This window comes from Mus musculus, chromosome 14, assembly GCF_000001635.26.
Source record: "Mus musculus strain C57BL/6J chromosome 14, GRCm38.p6 C57BL/6J".
Lineage (NCBI taxonomy): Eukaryota > Metazoa > Chordata > Mammalia > Rodentia > Muridae > Mus > Mus musculus.
The window spans coordinates 28,134,892-28,154,047 of record NC_000080.6 but is presented as its reverse complement, the minus strand read 5'-3'; the positions used below and the strand labels follow the sequence as shown (position 1 = coordinate 28,154,047).

The window sequence follows — 19,156 nt, the reverse complement described above, 5'->3', positions numbered from 1 at the left end:
AGAGCAGGGCCATGGATTAAGGAATGAATCCTGTGATATAAATCTTTCTGGTTTCTTTATATGAGATTACCAAATGCTTCATTTTTGTTGTTCTATAACATTCTTAAAAAGTAGAAGCCCTTTACATTAGGTCCCAGGGCTTCCAACATTATGAAGAAAGTTCATTAGAATTCTCCTCCACATTAAAGTGTTTGTAATTTGTTGTACAAATGTTTACCTTAAAATAATGTTTATACTCAAGTATTTATGGATAAAATGATATAATGTCTGGTATTTACTTCAAAATAATCCAGGCAAGGGGTGGAGCTTGGCAAAGAGGCAATTTCTGAAGTTAGACAGAGGACACATGGGACTTCTTTTTGCTTTTATATATAATTGACATTAGGGGAAAGATTTTGTGGTAATTTCTTCAAACCCAATTGGGCCACCAATAAGGAGAGAGATGCTTCTCACAGGAACACTCCACTCCATTGCACAGAGGTATCTTTTACTTCTGACAGAAGAAAAAATCCCAACTCATCAATACGAGGTTGGTGGCTATACCTTACATAGGGGCTAGGAATATACTGTGAAGGGCAGGGTTTTGTGATGCTTTACAATGTCTGGCTTAGTAGAAACTGTTAAAGCTATCTCTTAGATATAAGCATTTGATAAGTTCGACTTCCCATATAATCAGTTGATTTAACTGTAACAAAAAGGCCTTCCCAGCAAAAGTCAGTACACAAGGGTGAGTTGTAGACTGTAGAGAAATTGTTGCTGCAGAAACACAGTGTGCAAGTAACACCCCAACACAGAGTGGTTGGCAGAAGTCTCCTGTTGTGATCAGGCAAGACCTCACCAGGCTCTGATGGGATACTAGAACAAGTGAGCCCCTTCTGCCATGGAACTCTGCCAAGGTAAGAATTCTCTTCTTAAAATGCTCCCTTCACCTTCTATCAGCTCTGCCCCTTCATCTGCTTTTCCACTTGACACAGCTCAATGCTATGTCTGTATGACATTCTTACAGCCCCACCTGCTCCTCCTTTACTACATGTTGACCCATGCTATAAGCTAGGTTGGTCTTTGATTAGACAATTGTTGACCAGACATTTACACCACACCTCTAGGATGCTCTTTTGTATTCCACCTCAAGAGCTTCTCCCTTTCAGACAATCAACTTAGAGAGGAAGACAGAACAAAGGAGGCTTCCCTGGGACAGTGTAGAGTAGCTGCTGCTTCCACTGTTGATGACAGAGGACGGCTCTCAGATCCTCAGCTAAATATTTTTCTAAGGTAGGAGCCGCAGGAATCATTCATGCCAAAGGGTAATCTGAAAGCTATTCATTTTAAGAAATAGCAGTTTTGTTTTAAAGTTGTGATTTTAGAGTTAAACAATGTTTCTCTTCCCCGATTTATTTAATATGTGAATGTAAGTCTTTTTAAATGACACTTTCTTAAACTATTGGAGCAAATTCCATGTACTTGACCATGACACCGTAACTTTTCCCACTGTGTCCCTCTGGCTTCTGGAGGAAACAGAACTCAGCACACATTTGCAATGAGCAGACATCAGTGAAGGAGAGGTGCACGGTGATAATGAAACAGATAGAGATGCTGAGGCATTGAGAAACTAGCAACAGTGGACAGTCATTGCCACAGTGTGCTAGCCTTGATGTCTAGAAGCATGAATGAATGCTGGGGACAGGACCTGCAGCCAGCGAGGGAAGCCCTAGGCCAGGGGTATGCCTTAGGGCAAAAGAAGAGTGGCCCTTTCTTTCTTGTCTTTCCATGGCCAGTGGAGCTTCCTGGTGTTCCCAGATCCAACAAGCAAGGGAGCCAAGGGATATTCTCCCACAGGGATGGCTTCTAGGAGAACCACAGAGAGAGGAAAAGCAGAGAGCAAGCACCAACTCTATGTGACCTTTAAACACAGCATTAGCTAGGGAAGCCTTGTACAGGAGTCTAAGGGAACAATTTTTTTTTTTCCTAAGAAAACTTCTCAGAGGCAGAGCCAGGAGGAAAAAAACAGCTCCAAACTTAGGGTTCAGTGAAAGGAACACAAAACATCAATTTGAAAAGGGAGCAGAAAGACAATAATTTAACTGTTATCACAACTTTATGCTGGCTTCACTGGGCATCCTCTCCACATTCCTCAAGCATGTGATGCATGTTATGCAATGACGGTTCCTTAAGGTGGGCCTGATCTTTCTGTGGGTTCCAATTCACATCTCAGGAACATTAGCACAACCTGAAGATCATGCCAAATACTGAATTTCAATTCATACAATCTGCGGGTTCCCAAAAACTGTGACAAACAAACTAACAAAACCAAACCAAAAAACCAAGAGACTTTGGCTGGACTTGATTGGAGGCTTGGCTTTCTCTTTCTCTTGGGGGAACTAAGTGGCAAATGCATATCACTACCCAGACAAAATCGCCAGGTTCAGCTGATCCTCTGCTCCTGGCACTGCTCCTACCCAGTCCTTCTCCACACATATTTGGACTGCTGGTTGCCTAGCCCAAAAGTCAAAACCTGAATCTCACAAGATGAGTATGTTTGGACCATATAGAAAATCCTTGGAACCCTAGCATACTGTGGGGGAACTAGAGGAATACTGGTAAAAGAGCAAAAAGGAGGGAGGTTGGGAGAGATGAAGCAAAGGAGGAGGATAAATAGGAGGAGGAGGAGGAGGAGGACGACGACGACGATGAAGAAGATGAAGATGAGGAGGAGGAGGAGGACGAGGACGAGGACAAGGAGGAGGGGGAGGAGGAAGAAGAGGAGGAGGGGAGGGAAAGAGAAGGAGGCAAATGAGGCTGAGTAAAAAATAAAATAAAAAACAAAAACAGGAGACTAATGAGGCAGTCTCATACCCAGGAGAGTCATGACACATCTCTGCATCATTTTGGCAAGCCTCCTGAATGCCTACCAGAGACAAAGAATATCCAAAGCCTCCTCCAAGTTGTTCTCCTCTGTAAACATCTCCACTGGCTTAAAGCCTTTTGTGATGTTTCCTTCCTGTAATGATGGACTTGGATGCTCACGCCTAGGGTTATGGCCTTCCTGGTAGCTGGTCAGGGGCATCTGTGTGGGAAGCAGTTTCTCCTTTTGTACCCTCAGACCCTCCTCTGGCTTACACTCTAGCCTTGCTGTGATTCTCACTTTTAGTCTATTCTAGACAAACTTGGCTAAAATGTTTCCCATGGAAAAGACCAGAAGGGTATTTCAGAAATGTTAAAAATGAAAGAGAGGAACAAGCATAGTGTGGAGATATAGTATTTGTAGGGTTGGCCTAAATCTTGAGAATCATCCAATTTCACACTTTAATGCACAGTTGGGGAAGTGAAAGCTCAAAGACAGACATGGATTGAAGAACAATGGAATTCTGGAGCTGGACAAGATTGTGCAGTCTATCAAACAGGAATGATCAAAGGAGCAGGTCTTTCAGATCCCATCCAGGATTTAGCTGGTATGAGGAACTCAGTCTCTGAAAGCTTGGTTCTGAGTCCTGTACCCATTCCACTTAGGATTAATAGGATAACTGCTCTACAATACCAAGATGGCAAGGGAGAATCAGGAGGTCAAGTTCATCTACACAAGCCTTCACACTACCACATCTTTCTGGGTCTAATCATGATCCTGAATAAGGCAAGTACCCTATGAGGCCACCTTGACTGCTCATGGGTTTCTCAAGCTTATTATTATGAGTGTTTTGAGCTGTAGGACAAATTCCTGGTCCCTACCTACTAGATACCAGTAGAAGGTTCCTTCCATGTGACAACCAAAACTATCTCCAGACCTTGCCATATATTCCAGAGAGGTAAAATCAGCCAGATGGAAATCAGAGATTTCAGAGAATGATATCCCATAAGTGAGGTGATTTGAGTCTGAGGAAGACATTATAGACAGATACATGGATGCAGTGTAGTGGGACTGACTCTGCTATCTGAGTCCATGACACCCATAGTTCTGGTCCCTTGGCTTCTGTGTGGTGTCCCTGTCCTGTTTTTACCTGGGGGTGGGGGGAGGGTATGTCTGACAGTATATCCTGTAAGCTTGAAAGCTAGACTGCTCAGATTTCTGCCGATACAATGCTGTTCTCAGTTGGAAGAAAATGCCACATGTCTCCCCTCTGCTTTGCCTTTTTGGGGAGGCCGGAAGACCCACACAAGTCTTTTTCTTATTTTTAATGAGTGACCTTTCAAAAGCCCTGCAGACTGCTTGAATGGATAGAGATAATGTGAAGCAGAGTGCTTGGAACTGCTTAAGTCCTACAGCTCCCAGGCGGTTGGATTATTTAACTGCTGATTATGATTATTTAATCTGAAAGTCTACACTATTCTAACTCAGAAAATGTTTGCATTTCCATTAAAAACCACCAGGCCAATGGTCCTTTTGATTGACACTTTTCACTATTAAAACTACATATATACTGTGTGTTTTCATCTAAAAGACATGGCGCCCCTTATTTTATTTTAAGATAAGGAGCTAACTTGAAAGGTTGTCTTCAGCTCACTCCTTTCCGGTCCCCTCATTCCCCTGTTACTGTAGCCTGTTGCACTGCTCTCGTGACACTAGCATGAAGAAAGATCTATCTGACAACTGAGACCTATGTGACATGTAGGCAATATCATACAAATATCTCTGGCTGAGTTTAACTTCACTGCCTAAAGCACAGAGCAGTACTTTTACCTGGGCTGATTTGATTTTCCAAAGATGTTTTAAACATATTGCACATTACCTCATCATGGGAATGACAAAAGGCTTTTGATTCTCTATGACACACAATTTAATCCATTTCAGTTCTTTGGCTGTATTGATTTGAGGGTCATCATTTCTGCTTTGTTCATTTATTTCATATCTAAAGAGTGTTGTGGGGTAAAGGTAATATACAAAATACAGGGGAAGTCTAGCCTACTCTGGCTGATAAGAGTGACAATGTTGAACCAAACTGCATTGTTGAGTTCATCATAGAAAAGACAAAAAATAGTCTAATTCCTGACTGATCCATGTTCCAGGTTATTTTTTGATTTATGGATAATACTGAGAGGAATGTTTGAGATCATATTGTATTACCCAACAACACACACACACACACACACACACACACACACACACACACACATGGGGAGGGGGGACAGAAGCAAACAGACAGGCAGACAGACAGGCAGGCACACAGACAGAGACTGAATGGGTTAGGAATAATCTGTCTGAAGTGACCTTGGAAAGATGCTTATACTGTGGTAAGGGGGCTTAACAACTGGCCTATTTTTGTTTTCTGTTCTGTAAAAATTTCTAAGTTTCCCAAAGTTATTTTCCTTTCCTTCCTTAATTTGCTTTCCATGGTGTTAGCTGTTCATACATCTACCCATACAAAGACTACATGTTCCTGCTTGTGGAGGTGACATGTGTGACCATGTGACTTAAAACTCTGGTCAGGGAATCAGTCCTCCCGGCATCAGATTGTGTGGAATATGAGGTCTATGAATAGGACCTTTGTCCAGAGTCTTTTCTATACCTTAAAATAATACTTAGAAGAGTGGCCATCATGCAGAACAGCCCTTACACAACGCAGATGCTCAGTGACTATTTTTTTTGAATGAGCTGTTAACTGACTCAAATGTCGGTGGCAGATATGTGTAACTTAGAGGCCAGGCAGGTTTCTTTCCTTTTCCATCCTTCTGCTGGCTGGAATGTGGGTTGGGTACTTAGAGATGAGGCCAGAGGTCCAGCACTGTAAGGTGGTGGCCAAATGCCATGAGTGGCAAAGCTTCAAGACAGAAGGCGCTACGCATATGTTTGGCCTGCTAGAATGTAGAGTTTTCTGTTCCTTACATTGGAAGCTCACTAGAACATTCCACTCTCATAAGGTTATTTTTTCTTTACAGTTAAATTTCGCTTCCATAGTGTAAATTTGATATGCAGTGAGAGTTTTGTCTTCTGCCATTGATATTAAGCTACCAGTTTCAGAATTAAGAGTGGGAAACAGAAATCATGAATGGCAACTAACGGTACTTAATGTCACTGCCTGTAGCATAAACAGAGTCCATTCAGAACGAGCCATTCTTCACACCACCTCTCCCCTGCTTCCGAGCTACCTTTCATCTCCACGTGTGACTTGGGTAGCAACAACAACATCCTTTCTGAGCATCCCATCTAAGGCAGATGACTTTCAGAACTGGGCAGACATTCTAGGACATTACAACACGTGTGGCCATAATACTAAATATATCTTAAAGTGAAATCTAAGTTTTTCTCAATAATTAATTGCTTGGAGAAGAAATTAAATTGAAGCTTAAAAGAAAAACTCTTAAAGGAATAAAATTAACTTATAATTTGAAGATAAGATTAGTATTTATATGTCATGAATGAATTAATAGAAAAATATTACACACTTATAAGCTTAAAATTACTTTTTCATAAATGAGAGTCCCATTCACTCCTCATAACGCCTCTGGGAAAAAATACAGCCCCTTGCAACTGAGTTTATCAAATTTAAGTAATGGATGCCTTCAAAACTCCTCTCCCAGACTCCATTTATCCTGTGCAAATTGCCAGGCACTTAGAATTCCTCCCTGAAGAAATGTGATTTGTCTTTTCTCGTGATGGCACAGAGTCCAGAATAAATTGATTTTATCATATTCTGCACGTAGCCTCTGCTTTGAAGGGCACTTACCTAATGAGTGGCGCTCTCAGAAAGGATCCCAGATCAAAGGGGCCAGCAAGATGATGCTGTAGCCTGAGCTGCTGCTTTACCACATGGGAATGTACTAAAACAACTCAGTGTATACAAAGCCTTGCAAGCCTATCTGGAGGAGACGTCGAAAATCTAACAGGACCCAGGAAATGAAGGTGGAGCCCCCAAAAATCATCAGATGGGTTAAAATGAGCTTAACTTAAAACTTTTAAGCAGGTGTAGGAAAACGTCAACAAAATTCCAAAAGGCATAATTCAAATTATGGAACGGTTAAGGAGTTATTAAAGCACTTTGGTGATGTAGGATTTTATACTAAGTGAAAAATATCAGCTGCCCGTCTGCCTGTTAAATTACTCCGGCAGGCTAACGTGTCTGAGAAAATGCACAAGCAGATCAGAGCCTCGCAATCCTTATTCCTTTAGCTACAGATATCAAAGTCACCCGCCACCAATTAAATAGCCGAGCTTGCTTACTGGGATGTAAGGTTATTAAGCCTTGTTTAAAGCCAAACTTAGAAAGTTCTTAATATTCTTTTAATAAAATTCCCCCTTTTAAACAAGAGCAAATGTAACAAAGACGAAAGATCATAAAATATCTTAGCAAAAGCTTTTAGGTATTTTTAAATAAGCCATTATGCTTATATGCAGGGATAGGGTATACTGTCTTCTTGAATGGAAATATGTGGTTAGGAAATGTCAGTTCTCTCCAGTATCAGAATGATCTCCAACAGGTAGGATACAAACCAAGAAAAATCAAACTGAAGGTGTGTTGGGGGGAGAACTGGACAGGAAATAAATCCAGGGCTCTTCCTCTCTTCTAACGAGCATATCTTCACTTCCTGTGATATTCTAGAAAGTGAAAGGTACACAACATTGTCCCTTGTCTCTCTGTGTCCCAAATCAACAATAATGTTCTTACGTTTGGAAATTGCTCTGTAAGTGAGCTATTGAGCATCTTTAAAGTCACATAATAAACTACATTTGCCCGTTCTTTCCTTCACCCACTTGACTCAGAGTCTAAATTTGACAAGGTCAGGAGGCTTTTCTGTTTCCACCAGGTTAGCACCTACCTTGCAGTTGAGGCTCAGTAAGAAGCTGTTTTCTGTTTGTTTGTTTGTTTGTTTGTTTGTTTTTTAACCAATTCATCCTTTGATTCCACAAATGCTTATTGTTCCCAATATACTCTCTTAAAAGGAACTCTTGGTGTAAAATTACAGCATGAGAAATCTTTCAGTTAGAAGAACCAGACAGCATTTTCTCCTTCTAATTCTGATCTAAATCTAAGAGAGCAGTCTCTACCCACCAAGGTAGAACAACAGGGGGAAACACAAGTCAGTGTGATATGTCTCAAGATGATATAAGATACACACACATACAAAAAAAAAGTCCACCTAAAAATTAAATAACTGTCCTCCAACTTGTGATCCTCCCGCCTCTGCCTCCTTCAGCAAACCCTACCAACATGCACTACCACAACCGGCAGAATGACTCCTGTCTAAAGGAAATATGGGGACAAAGAGTAGATCAGAGACTGAAGGAAAGGCCACCTAGAAAACGATCTACCTGGGAGTCCATCCCATATACAGTCACCAAACCCAGATACTACTGCTGATGCCAAGAAGTGCCTGCTGACAGGAGCCTGCTATAACTGTCTCTTGAGAGGCTCTGCCAGAGCCTGACAAATACAGAGGTGGATGTTCATTGGACTGATCACAGGGTCCCCAATGGAGGATCTGGAGAAAGGACTGAAGGAACTGAAGGGGTTTGCAACCCCATAGGAACAACAATAATATAGCCAGCTAGACTCCCCAGATCTCCCAAGAACTAAACCACCAACCAAAGAGTACACATTGAGGGATTCATGGCTCCAGCCTCATATGTAGCATAGGGTGGCCTGGTTGGGCATCAGTGGGAGAAGAGGCCCTTGGTCCTGCGAAGGCTCAATGCCCCAATGTACGGGAGGAGGAGAAGTGGGTGGGTGGGAGGGGAAACACCCCCATAGAATCAGGGGAAGGGGAGATGGGATAGGGGGCTTCAGGAGGGGAAATGGGGAAAGGAGATAACATTTGAAATGCAAATACAAAAATTTTCATCCAGAAAGGAAGGAAGGAAGGAAGGAAGGAAGGAAGGAAGAACTGGGGACTGGCAAGGTGACTCTACCATTAAGAAGGATTCCTCTTTTTGAAGAGTTCTGTTCCCAGCTCTCAGGTCAGGTGGTTCCCAATAGCCAGTAACTTTAGCCCCAGGGAACCCCTTCATACATGTATGGTATATACTCCCACACCACCATGTCTCTACAAAACATAAAATAGCCAAGAGTAACTGGCTACCAAAGGTAGGACCACAGACCCTGTGGCAGTGGAACAAGCATGAATCTTCACTGTGGTAGCTGTTATAGAGATGTGGACAAGTGAGAACATTGCAAAACATGCAACAAACCAGGACAACTGGCACTAGATCAGTCTCTATGAGGGTGTCAGGCTGTAGCTATGCCAATCTGGAGGATGTTATCAGTGACTAAGTGGTCGAGATGACAAGAAGCCAATCTATCCTGTTTGTTCCTATTGTTGTTTACAGCTTCATGTTAATCTTTATTATTCCCCCAAAACATAAATAAAAGCAAATGACAGGACTCTTATCAAAGCTTTCTGTATATTAGCAAAACATTGGGGCCAAAATAAATCAGCAAACCTATATGTCAATACATTAAGTAATTTAAAATAGCATGATTCTATTCTTGTGATTCAGAAAGTATTCACAGTCTTAAACCAAAGAATTATGATTTATAAAATATAAAGGACAATTTAATTTTCTGGAAAGTTAAGGAAGGCACATTTGTAGAGATATACAGCAGAATGGCCTCAGTGACTGCATTAAGGCCATGGGTGATATATGATTCCTGGTGCGTCTTTCTGTTCTCTTTTATTTTCCTCTAAAATGAACTATATTACTTAGCAAATACACAAACGACCATCTCTTCTATGGCTGATACTCAGATCAGTATTATATAGAAAGAGAGAGAGAGAGATTTAAAACAAACAAACAAACCCAACAACAACAAAACACAAATGGGAAGATGAGCTCCTTCATTTCCATGGAACACAACCAAGAATGGCTTGTCCCAGGGCCTGGTGAATTGTTCATTGGCAATTATGCGAACAGGAGTCTGCTTATGCAAGCTGGCAGAGTAGATCTAGCTCTCTTCCAATTCTTAGACTACATACCATTTGGTTTAGCGATGAATTTAACAGACACACTTCTCAGTTTTAAAAGCCCAATGTTAGATTTCAAAGTACTTTCACATATGCCATTTTATATTAGTCTTTGTCCAGTACTTTCTTTTTATCCTGACCTTAGCATACTTCCATAAAGCAAGTTGGACAGGCATCACTCCTTCCATGTTAATGAAAAGAAAATGGAGGCAGCCAGAAAGTAATCTCCTTTCATGTCCTGGTGTGAGAAAAGAATGTCTTCATCCTCTCTCAGTGCCCTATCCTTAGTCCCTCAAGGGCTACATGGTGACTCTCTTCCTACCAGGGATTAGAAGATTAGTAGACCAGGTTAAATATGAGTACCAACTGGATAAAAATCCAACTCTTAGCATAGCATGAGCAACAAGCATCAATAACAATAATGTATCTGATTGTTCTTGGCAACTTAAACAGGGCTCAGTCAGTGTCATGTAGCAATGTATCAATTATCAGCTTAAAAACCATGGTAGATAAAACCAGTTGTTCGGCTTGAGCATCTGTAAAGGCTATTGAATCTACTCGGGAACCCCTGTCAGTATGCTCATCCCATACCTGGGTCCCCTTAGTCCCAAATTAGATATCCGTAAGTTGGTCTTCTTCCGGGTGAGCTAAATAATGAATTGGGTTCACATCGGGCTTGACGAAGTAGGACTTTGTTTCTTTTACCAACAGAATTAACAGGAAAATTCTGTCTTTATTTTGCAGTGGCAGCAAATTATTCAGAAATAATGTGGCGATTCACCAAAAGAGGCCTTAGCCTCTGAAATTATGAAAACATACCCATGGAGATGGTTTCTATGTTTTAGAAAAATAAATCCAATTTTAGATAAATGGTACTCCTCACAAAGTACCTTAAACGTATGGCACTACATTCACTGGCCAACAGAGCCTTGGTAGACATGTACCATTTCCTATGTGCCATGTGCTCTGCTCACAATTCCACATTGTTAGAAGAGGAAGCAGGGAGGTTGGAAGGTCAAAGGCAACCCCCTGTCACAGTTACAGGTAGAACAGCATGTGATGAACTCTAAACTCTTATAGTTCAATCCCACTCCTGCTCTCAAACATTATGAAAGTACATGCTCTTTTTATAAACAAGAATCGAAAAAGCTCTTAGAAGGGCACACTGTATCATTGCAGATGCAGGGTTAACGTGGGAGCCTTGAGGGAGGAGAACAACAAAGCTCTCTGAACGTGCATCGGCACACAAGGAGACAGAAGTAGCCAGGGGATCAAATGCATTTGTGTGGTTACAGAGTTAGTGCGGTCACCACCACTACCACACTACTGAGCACACGGATTATGTGGGAGCCTGAAGTGCTTGCCTTCTTGGCTACACAAGGCTTCATCTTCACCATCTCATCTGCTCACTTGCCTGACAGTCAGAAAGCACCTGCCATATGCCCAGCTCTGCTGATGGGAACAAGATTTCAGCAGAGACTCAAGCAGACAGGAGTTCCAGACCTGGTAAAATCCACACAAGGCTCCATGGAGAATGAGGTAGTAGAAAGAGAACCTGAAATAGAAGTCCTTGCTTTAATCCTGGCCAGGTGGCCTTAAGCAAATTATTTGAATCTCTCAGAGTCTCAGTTCCCTGGCTTCTAAATGGCGTATAATAATATCTGTTTTTATTATATCATCTTTTATTAGACAAAATGCTAGTTTATATGAGTTTATATGTGAAAAAAAACCTTACTCATTCTTTGGTCTTGGAGAAACTGAGGTAGTTGAAGAGACATAAAAGTTTTATTCTCATTTATTAAACCCTTCAAAATATTTCATTCCATATTTTCCATGATCTAAGCTTTCTTGGTTTAATGTTAACCATGTGTAAGACTTGCTGGGTCACTATGAGGTCACTCTTCCATACCTAGCCACCAATTTCAAAATCTTGTTACTGGCTTAAGATGCCACAACTATGTATGCTTCCTTATTATGGAAGGGAGCAGAATTTAAATTATATCTTACTTGTTGTTTAATTTAAGTATTTATAGAAATGCTATTTCTTGGCTGGTTCGTTAGGAACAAATCCATTACGATTATTATTCAAATCATTTAAAACATTGTCCTTCCAATTCTCTTCCATGATGATCTTTGACTGGTAAAGGAAAACAGGAGCTGGGTAGGTGTAGGTGGGTGTGTCGCAGGGCCACAGAAAGGACTGCTTTAGAGCACAAAACCCACTTTATTAACTAAAGGAGAGAAGAAAGTAAGATAAACATCTTCTTCTACTTACCTGTCCCCTTGTACCTGAACCAAGGTGTGTATGCTGGGAAAAGAAAGTCTAGCTTTCATTTTATCATTCTACCAACTCTGAGTTCCGTTTCCCTGACACTGTGAGAACCAGTACAAGCCAGGCACTGAAGAGGACTGAAGAGAGCAGTCAGCAAAGTCCTGGTTCCTCAGCAAAGCTCCCACCAGCTGCCAGCAGCACACAGGTTCCCACTGTGCTTAACAAGACCTCAGTCTCTGCTGCCTCAGACCTCGGCAGCAGATCTGTGAGTGCAGTGCCATTCTCTGAACACAGACACACTCACTCCAATGCTGGCTGTACAGTCTCAATGGGAGAGATGTTGGAAAAGGTGCACAAGGGGTAGCCAAAGGAATAATTTTAAAAATCAGTAATACCTTAAAACTCACCCATTTTCTCTGGATTTCTCTTCTTGTTTCCAGCCTCTCCCTTTTCCTACCATCAAAGTGGGGTGACAGAGGACCAGGGGAGCAAAAACGGGTACTCACTTCATCTCCAGGATCTCCTCCAGCTGTTTCCTCCTCTCAATCCGGAGGTTGGCCAGGTGGGCTTCTTTTTCAGCCAGAGATTGCTGGGTAGAGGCGAGGCGTGCTTTGGTGGCATCCAGTTCCTGCCTGGTTTTCTCCAAGGCATTCATCAGCTCCTCAATCTGGAAGGCACATGGAAGGTCACATGTCATCTCTCCTTTACTCAGACCCAAGGAACATCTTGTTCTGAGAGACACAGAGGGACAACGCGACATCTGCACTACATACAAATAGAGCTCATTTGCTCTCTGTCTCTGGTAGAAACACAGCTTTCAAACACAAGAAATCCCCCAACTCCCCAAGGTCTATTAAATTGGATTGACCGATGATCTTTATAGAAACTATTAAACATGTCTATTAGAAGGGGGTGCTTGACCCAGTATCAACCTGTGGTTAATAATTTCAGGTACTCCATCTGGGCTGCAGGAAAATAAGACTCAGACACACTCTGGCTGGCACTGTACACTTTTGTGTATAGGCCTCCAGAGTGCTCTGACAGAAAGCTAATCAAGTGTTTCAGATTCATTCATGCTTTAACCTATCAAAACCTTGTTTGGCCAAAGGTATTTGATGTCCACAGAGCCTCGGGAACCTTTCTCACCTCACTTCCCTGACTTAAAATCAGGAAACAGGGTTTGGCCAAAGGTAAACAGAATTCCGGCCACAAAGGGCTCAAGTTTGGTTTGCCCCTGAAGTTTGAGAGGGTCCTAAACTTGAAATAAATGACATGTAACTTTTATAGAGTGCTAATACACCATAGAAATAAGCCAGACTATCAAATATCTAGGGTTTTCAGCCAGGTCCCCCCAATTTGAACCAAGGATCTCTGAGAGAAGACCTAACCCTCTCCAAACCATTGGGGGCTTTTAAATCCAACACACAACAAAGAAGCTTGGTGTTTATAGTCATGTTCCAGAGACTTTCATGAAGAAAGCTGGTAAAATGGCATTCCCTGTACAGATACAGTCTACATGCACCCTGCTGATTCAAAAATCATGCTCCAGGAAGTTTCTAGATTCCAAAGCTGCTGTGTGGCTTTCTAAGACTCTCCGTCCAGCTGAACTTGGCAGCATGTGTTCATCTATCACTAAAGTCAACAGAAAACCCTTCACAATGTGTCAATGACATGTTAGGCCCCAATTCATAAAGACTTTCTACACAATTTCTGCAGTTTTACATGGACTTCATTCAGAATAAGCATTAAAGTTCATGTCCAAGGTAAATTACATGCTTTTAAGGTTCAGAACACCTTCCATTTCACCCTGATAAAAAGGAGAAACTTAAGGACCTTGTAAATCAAAGCTTAAACTAAAAAGTTTTAAAAGCACAGAATAAAAAAAGGATAATCTACAAAACTCATAGAATCATATATGTTTAACTGGTATTTACAAATGCATAAAATCTAAAGAGCAATTATTGTTTTTAAGTTTCACATGAAGATCAACAAGTATGACTAGGAGCCCTTCTGAAAAGCAACATATCAAAAGAAGTCCATTCCTTCCTAGATTTATAATTATATAGCACTATTTCCAAAAGACATCACAGGCTGGAAAGAGAGCACAGTGCTTGAGAACATGCACTGCTCTAGCAGAGGACCCAGTTCAGTTTCCAGCATCCACCTCAGGCAGCTCAGGACTGCCTGGAACTCTGTACATCCTCTGGCCTCTGTCAGCACGGGTACTTGTGTGCATATACCCCCCTACACACAAACACATACACATATTTAACTAAAACAAAATAAGGCTTTTGCAAAACTGCCACAATGCAGTCATTTCAAAGATGAATTCAGAGAATGTGTGGCTCATGTGGAATAACCCGTGTCCTCTAGAGCCTGTTTTCTGTCATAAATGTTCTTTACTTCAAACATACTACTTATTGCAGGGAAAATGAGTACCACTATAATTCTTACGCATTCTTATTAATTCAAGCTGAACTGTCTGAATGTGTAGACCCACCCAGATATAGCAAACTTAACTAGGTTTACAAGTGGTTAGTTCTTCTGCCACTAACCTGCTTGTGGCAGACGGCAGCTAGCTAGCTTAACAATAACCCAACCAAACTCTTAACCAGTGATAGTTGACAGCATCGATTTGTTGTTTCAGCAATGCTACATGAAGAATCTGGACACCTGAGAGGTGCAATCCAGTGTTTGAATGGTAGATAATATCATTTGTTCCCAACACCCATTGTTCCTGGTGAGACTGTAAGTTCCCAACATGTTTTAAGTAGGGTTTTGAAACAGTACTTCAGGCTCTGACAACCCCCCATCCCAATTTATGAGTTTCTAGACAAAAAGTCCTGCCTGCTGTGGCTCTGGCCTCCGACCCACAGTTTCTGCAGCCACCTTCAAGCAATCACTGTCTCAGAGTATGTTTCTGGGCATTGCCCATGGTTACCCTAGGCTTAGTGTTTTAGAGTTCTGTGAATGGCTCTCTTTACTCTTCAAACTCAAACACTAAAGAGCAATTGGTATTTCCCCTGATATAGTGGTTACTAGGTCAGGTTTCAGTATTCCAGTTCTCCATAGAATCTTAAGGCTACAAATATGAAAACTTAAGTTTTCATTTCCTTTATAAGCAATAACATTATTTTTAGTTAAGATACCCATAAGTTCCATCACCTAGAAGTAAATATAAATATCTTCTTGTTGTAATTTTCTACCTCAATACACACATATATATATAGAGAGAGAAATTTTATTTATATATACATATGAATATATAATCTTATACATGATTAATGTACTTTCCTTTGCTATTAAATAATCATTGAAAATAGTTGTTTTTTGTTTTTTTGTTTTTTGTTTTTTGTTTTTGTTTGTTTGTTTGTTTTTTTTACAAATTAGTAGTGCTATTATTAGCTTCCCTCTCCAGTGTCCTAAATATTATACTTTCTTTAGTGCTATAGTCTGAGGTTTGTGACTCCCATCCCCAATTCATACAATAAAACCCTAAATCTGAAGGACATGGCACTAGGTAATAAGGGCTTTGGGAAAAGATTAGGTGGTGAGGGCAGACCTAATCCTGAATCCTAATTCATGACTAACCTTTGATTAAACAAGACCAAGGAAGCTTGTTTCTTCTGCCACCATGTAAGGGCATGGAAAGAACTCAATGCTATACCACCTGAAAGTCAGCCCTCTCCTGAACTAGACCATTAAGTCCCCAAAACAGTAAGAAATAAGTTTCTGTTGTTTATAAATCACGTGTTCTGAGTAACAGCTCAAGTGCACTAAGACACTTAAGAGGCAATTTTTCAATTTCTTTTGGAAATTCCTCATCGCACTCAACCTCAATCCTTTACCTTGTGATTCTGAGCCTAGATCTGTCCATCTCTGGCCACAGACACTGAGGGGAGGACTAAGGATTCACTGAGGGGAGGACTGAGGATTCACAACTCTCAGTGCTAATCCGAAGTCTCTTCAGTCCTTGCCTCCTTGCATTCACTTGGCTTTCACACATATTTAAACACCTGTGGACACTTCCACATGGATGTTCTAACAGCACCTTAAATTGCACATGTTTAAAACTTCAAAATCACGTGTGCCTCTTTCTTCTCTCTCTGATCCCCCAGTCATCACCAAGTCTAATAGTTCTATTTTGCAAACACATTTTGGATCCCTCAGTCCATCCTAGTATTATTTTTGACCCTACTAGCTCAAGTCCCTCCTGCTCCCTTCTATCACAGAACTAACAATGATGATGATGATGGTGTGTGTGTGTGTGTGTGTGTGTGTGTGTGTGTGTGTACCTGCATGTATATGCATATGTATATGTGTGCATCCCTAGCCTCCATCTGTAAGCCTGCCCTCCATGAGGACCTGGCTTTATCTGATCAGCCTCTCTCCCACAATAGAGCACATTTTTTAGCTAGGTCTGATAGATTTTATGAAACATGAATAGAAAAGGGTAGCAAAGAACAGACTAAAATAAAAGCCAGGAAAAATATATTAGGGAATAAAAAGAAGGAAATGTCTCAGGCTAGGGCTAGAGGGAGATTTTGGTTGCTTTAAAGAAAGAATAAGAGCTTGGGGAGGAAGAGGGGGCATGGGGAAACAGTTGCTAACAGACTCCCAAGAGTTTTCTACAGGTCTAAGCCAAGGTTGGCCTTCCCTTCTAATTTCCATTTCAGCCATTATGACTCTGTGTCTTTGAACTGATCTCCACTAGTCTGGCATTCAAAGAGGTTTCATAAGGAGTATTGTCACAACTAATCTTCCTGTTGCCAGGGAACCATACCTACATCATCAATATCTCTCAAAAACAATGTCTCTGGTCTATGTCCACTATCTAAGAGATTCTGATTATCCACAACTGTTTGTTTCCAACTATGTTCTTTAGATATCAAGGATTCCACCACGGTGTCTGGGGGCTAAGAGGTTAGCAGAATTGGAGGAATGAGAATCAACATGGCTTTCATTCCATAATCCCCAACTCTAAAGGAGTTAAAATCTACTCTTATCTGTCTTATTCATAGTATTTCATATAATATTTAACTTAAATTTAAAAGTTAAGATATCGAAATACTACAAATGGTTAAAACATAAATTATGAAGTTAGATTTATATATAAATAATTCCTACTATAATACTTATAAGTTATGGAACCTTGGGGAAGCAACCAAGTCTCTTCGTTGATAACGGTGGTAACTCCTGAGCAAGTTAGGGCTGTAGAACTGAAGCAATGTATGTGAAGCTCTTAGTGCAAGGATTGGCAAGCTGGAAACATCTGGTGCACTCTTCACACAACAGCCCGCATAGCTGCTTAGATGCAATTCAAGAGTGAGCTGTTATAACTGGATAAGTCTGGACTAAAACATATCTGGGCTTCAGGTTCCTCGCCTGTGAAATAAGGATAATAACAGAGCTTGCATAGCTCAAAGAGCCTTGTCAGAAATTGCTAACTCACTCTTCTCCTCGTTGGCACCAAATACTCCCAGAGAAGCAACTTAAGGGATGAGGCTCACAGTTTGAGATGATACAGTGGCAGATAAGGCTTATGGTTGTACCAAGAGATGTATGAGGCTTGTTCCCACTCATAGGCCTAGAAGCAGAAGCAGGTGGATGCTGGTCCATAGCTCACTTTCTCCTTTTTTATTCTACCCTATCCCTTAGTGTATGAGATGGTATCTACCACACTCTCGAAGGCCTTTCTCTTTAGTGAATCTCTGAACACACTCGTGTACACACCCAGAAGTATGTCTCAGTCTCCTAGATGACTCTAAATCAAATTTAGTTGATAATGAAGATAGCTTCAACTTGATGTCACAGGAGTGATGGCTGTTATTAACATAGTCCCAGGAAATGTCTGACCCATTTTACATTTGCTTATTACTGAATTCAAGAATTTCAGGGTTGCTGTCGCCTATCTTCAACCACTTGGACATTTGAACACACACTTCTGGACAGTCCTTCAATTTTTTTCTATTCACCAAAGATGTCCATCCTTCAGGACTCTGTCCACACATCAATTTTAATTGATCAAAAGCTTGGATCTAGAGGATCACTGTGATTTTACATATTTTTTAAAGCTTTTGTTGTTGTTTGGTTTTTGGTTGGTTGGTTGGTTGATGTTGTTGTTGGGTTTTGTTTTGTTTTTGTTTGTTTGTTTGCTTGCTTTTTGAGACAGGATTTCTTTTCCTGGCTATCCTAGAACTTGCTCTGTAGAAGAGGCTGGTCTTGAACTCAGACATCTGCCTGCCTCTGCTTCCTGAGTGCTGGAATTAAAGGTGTGCACCACCACTGTCCAGACTACATTTTATTTGTTTTTTTTTGGGGGGGTGGCTTTTGTTGTTGTTGTTGTTTGTTTGTTTGCTTGTTTGTTTGTTTGTTTTGAGACAGGGTTTCTCTGTATAGCCCTGGCTGTCCTGGAACTCACTTTGTAGACCAGGCTGGCCTCGAACCCAGAAATCCACCTGCCTCTACCTCCCAAGTGCTGGGATTAAAGGTGTGCACCACCACACCCAGCAGCTTTTAATTAAAATGTAATTACATAATTTTCATCCCTTTTAATTTTTTTCTCATCTATGTAACCCACCCTTCTATCTCAAATTCATGACCTTGATTTCTTTGTTATTACATACATATTATATATGTGTATGTATATATATATATATATATATATATATATATATATATCCCCTAATGCTTTAACTTTCTACATATTAAAATCATTTATGAAATTAGAAAACTCCTAATGCTATGATCACATATGGGGTTGAAGCCATTCGTCTATAACTTATTAAGACTCTAGATGATTCCAAAGTGTGGACAAGCCTGGGAACCCTGGAGACTGCTGACCTCTCTTTAAACTTCCAGATCCTTCCTTACCAAGTGGGCAGATAGATATCTCATGCAAGATTGATATTATACAACTCTAAGATAGTGCAGATAAAGTACCCAGTCCTCTCTGTCTAACACCCTACAGGGCATTTACTATTTAAGTCACCTCTA

The 19,156-nt window shown here is 40.9% G+C and overlaps 1 protein-coding gene across 37 annotated transcripts in view; it reads right to left on the bottom strand.

The window, feature by feature from the left end:
• Positions 1 to 19,156, bottom strand: part of Erc2 (ELKS/RAB6-interacting/CAST family member 2) — an 856,263-nt gene that overhangs the window by 324,490 nt on the left and 512,617 nt on the right. For all 37 annotated transcript variants that reach the window (XR_383172.4, XR_001781112.2, XR_383171.4 and 34 more), the window contains one exon: positions 12,667 to 12,827. Coding sequence is in view for 28 of the 37 variants with exons in the window: in XM_006518931.3 (XP_006518994.1) it covers positions 12,667 to 12,827 (161 nt within the window). In the remaining 9 variants the exon portion in view is untranslated. The remainder of the gene's footprint in view (positions 1 to 12,666; positions 12,828 to 19,156) is intronic.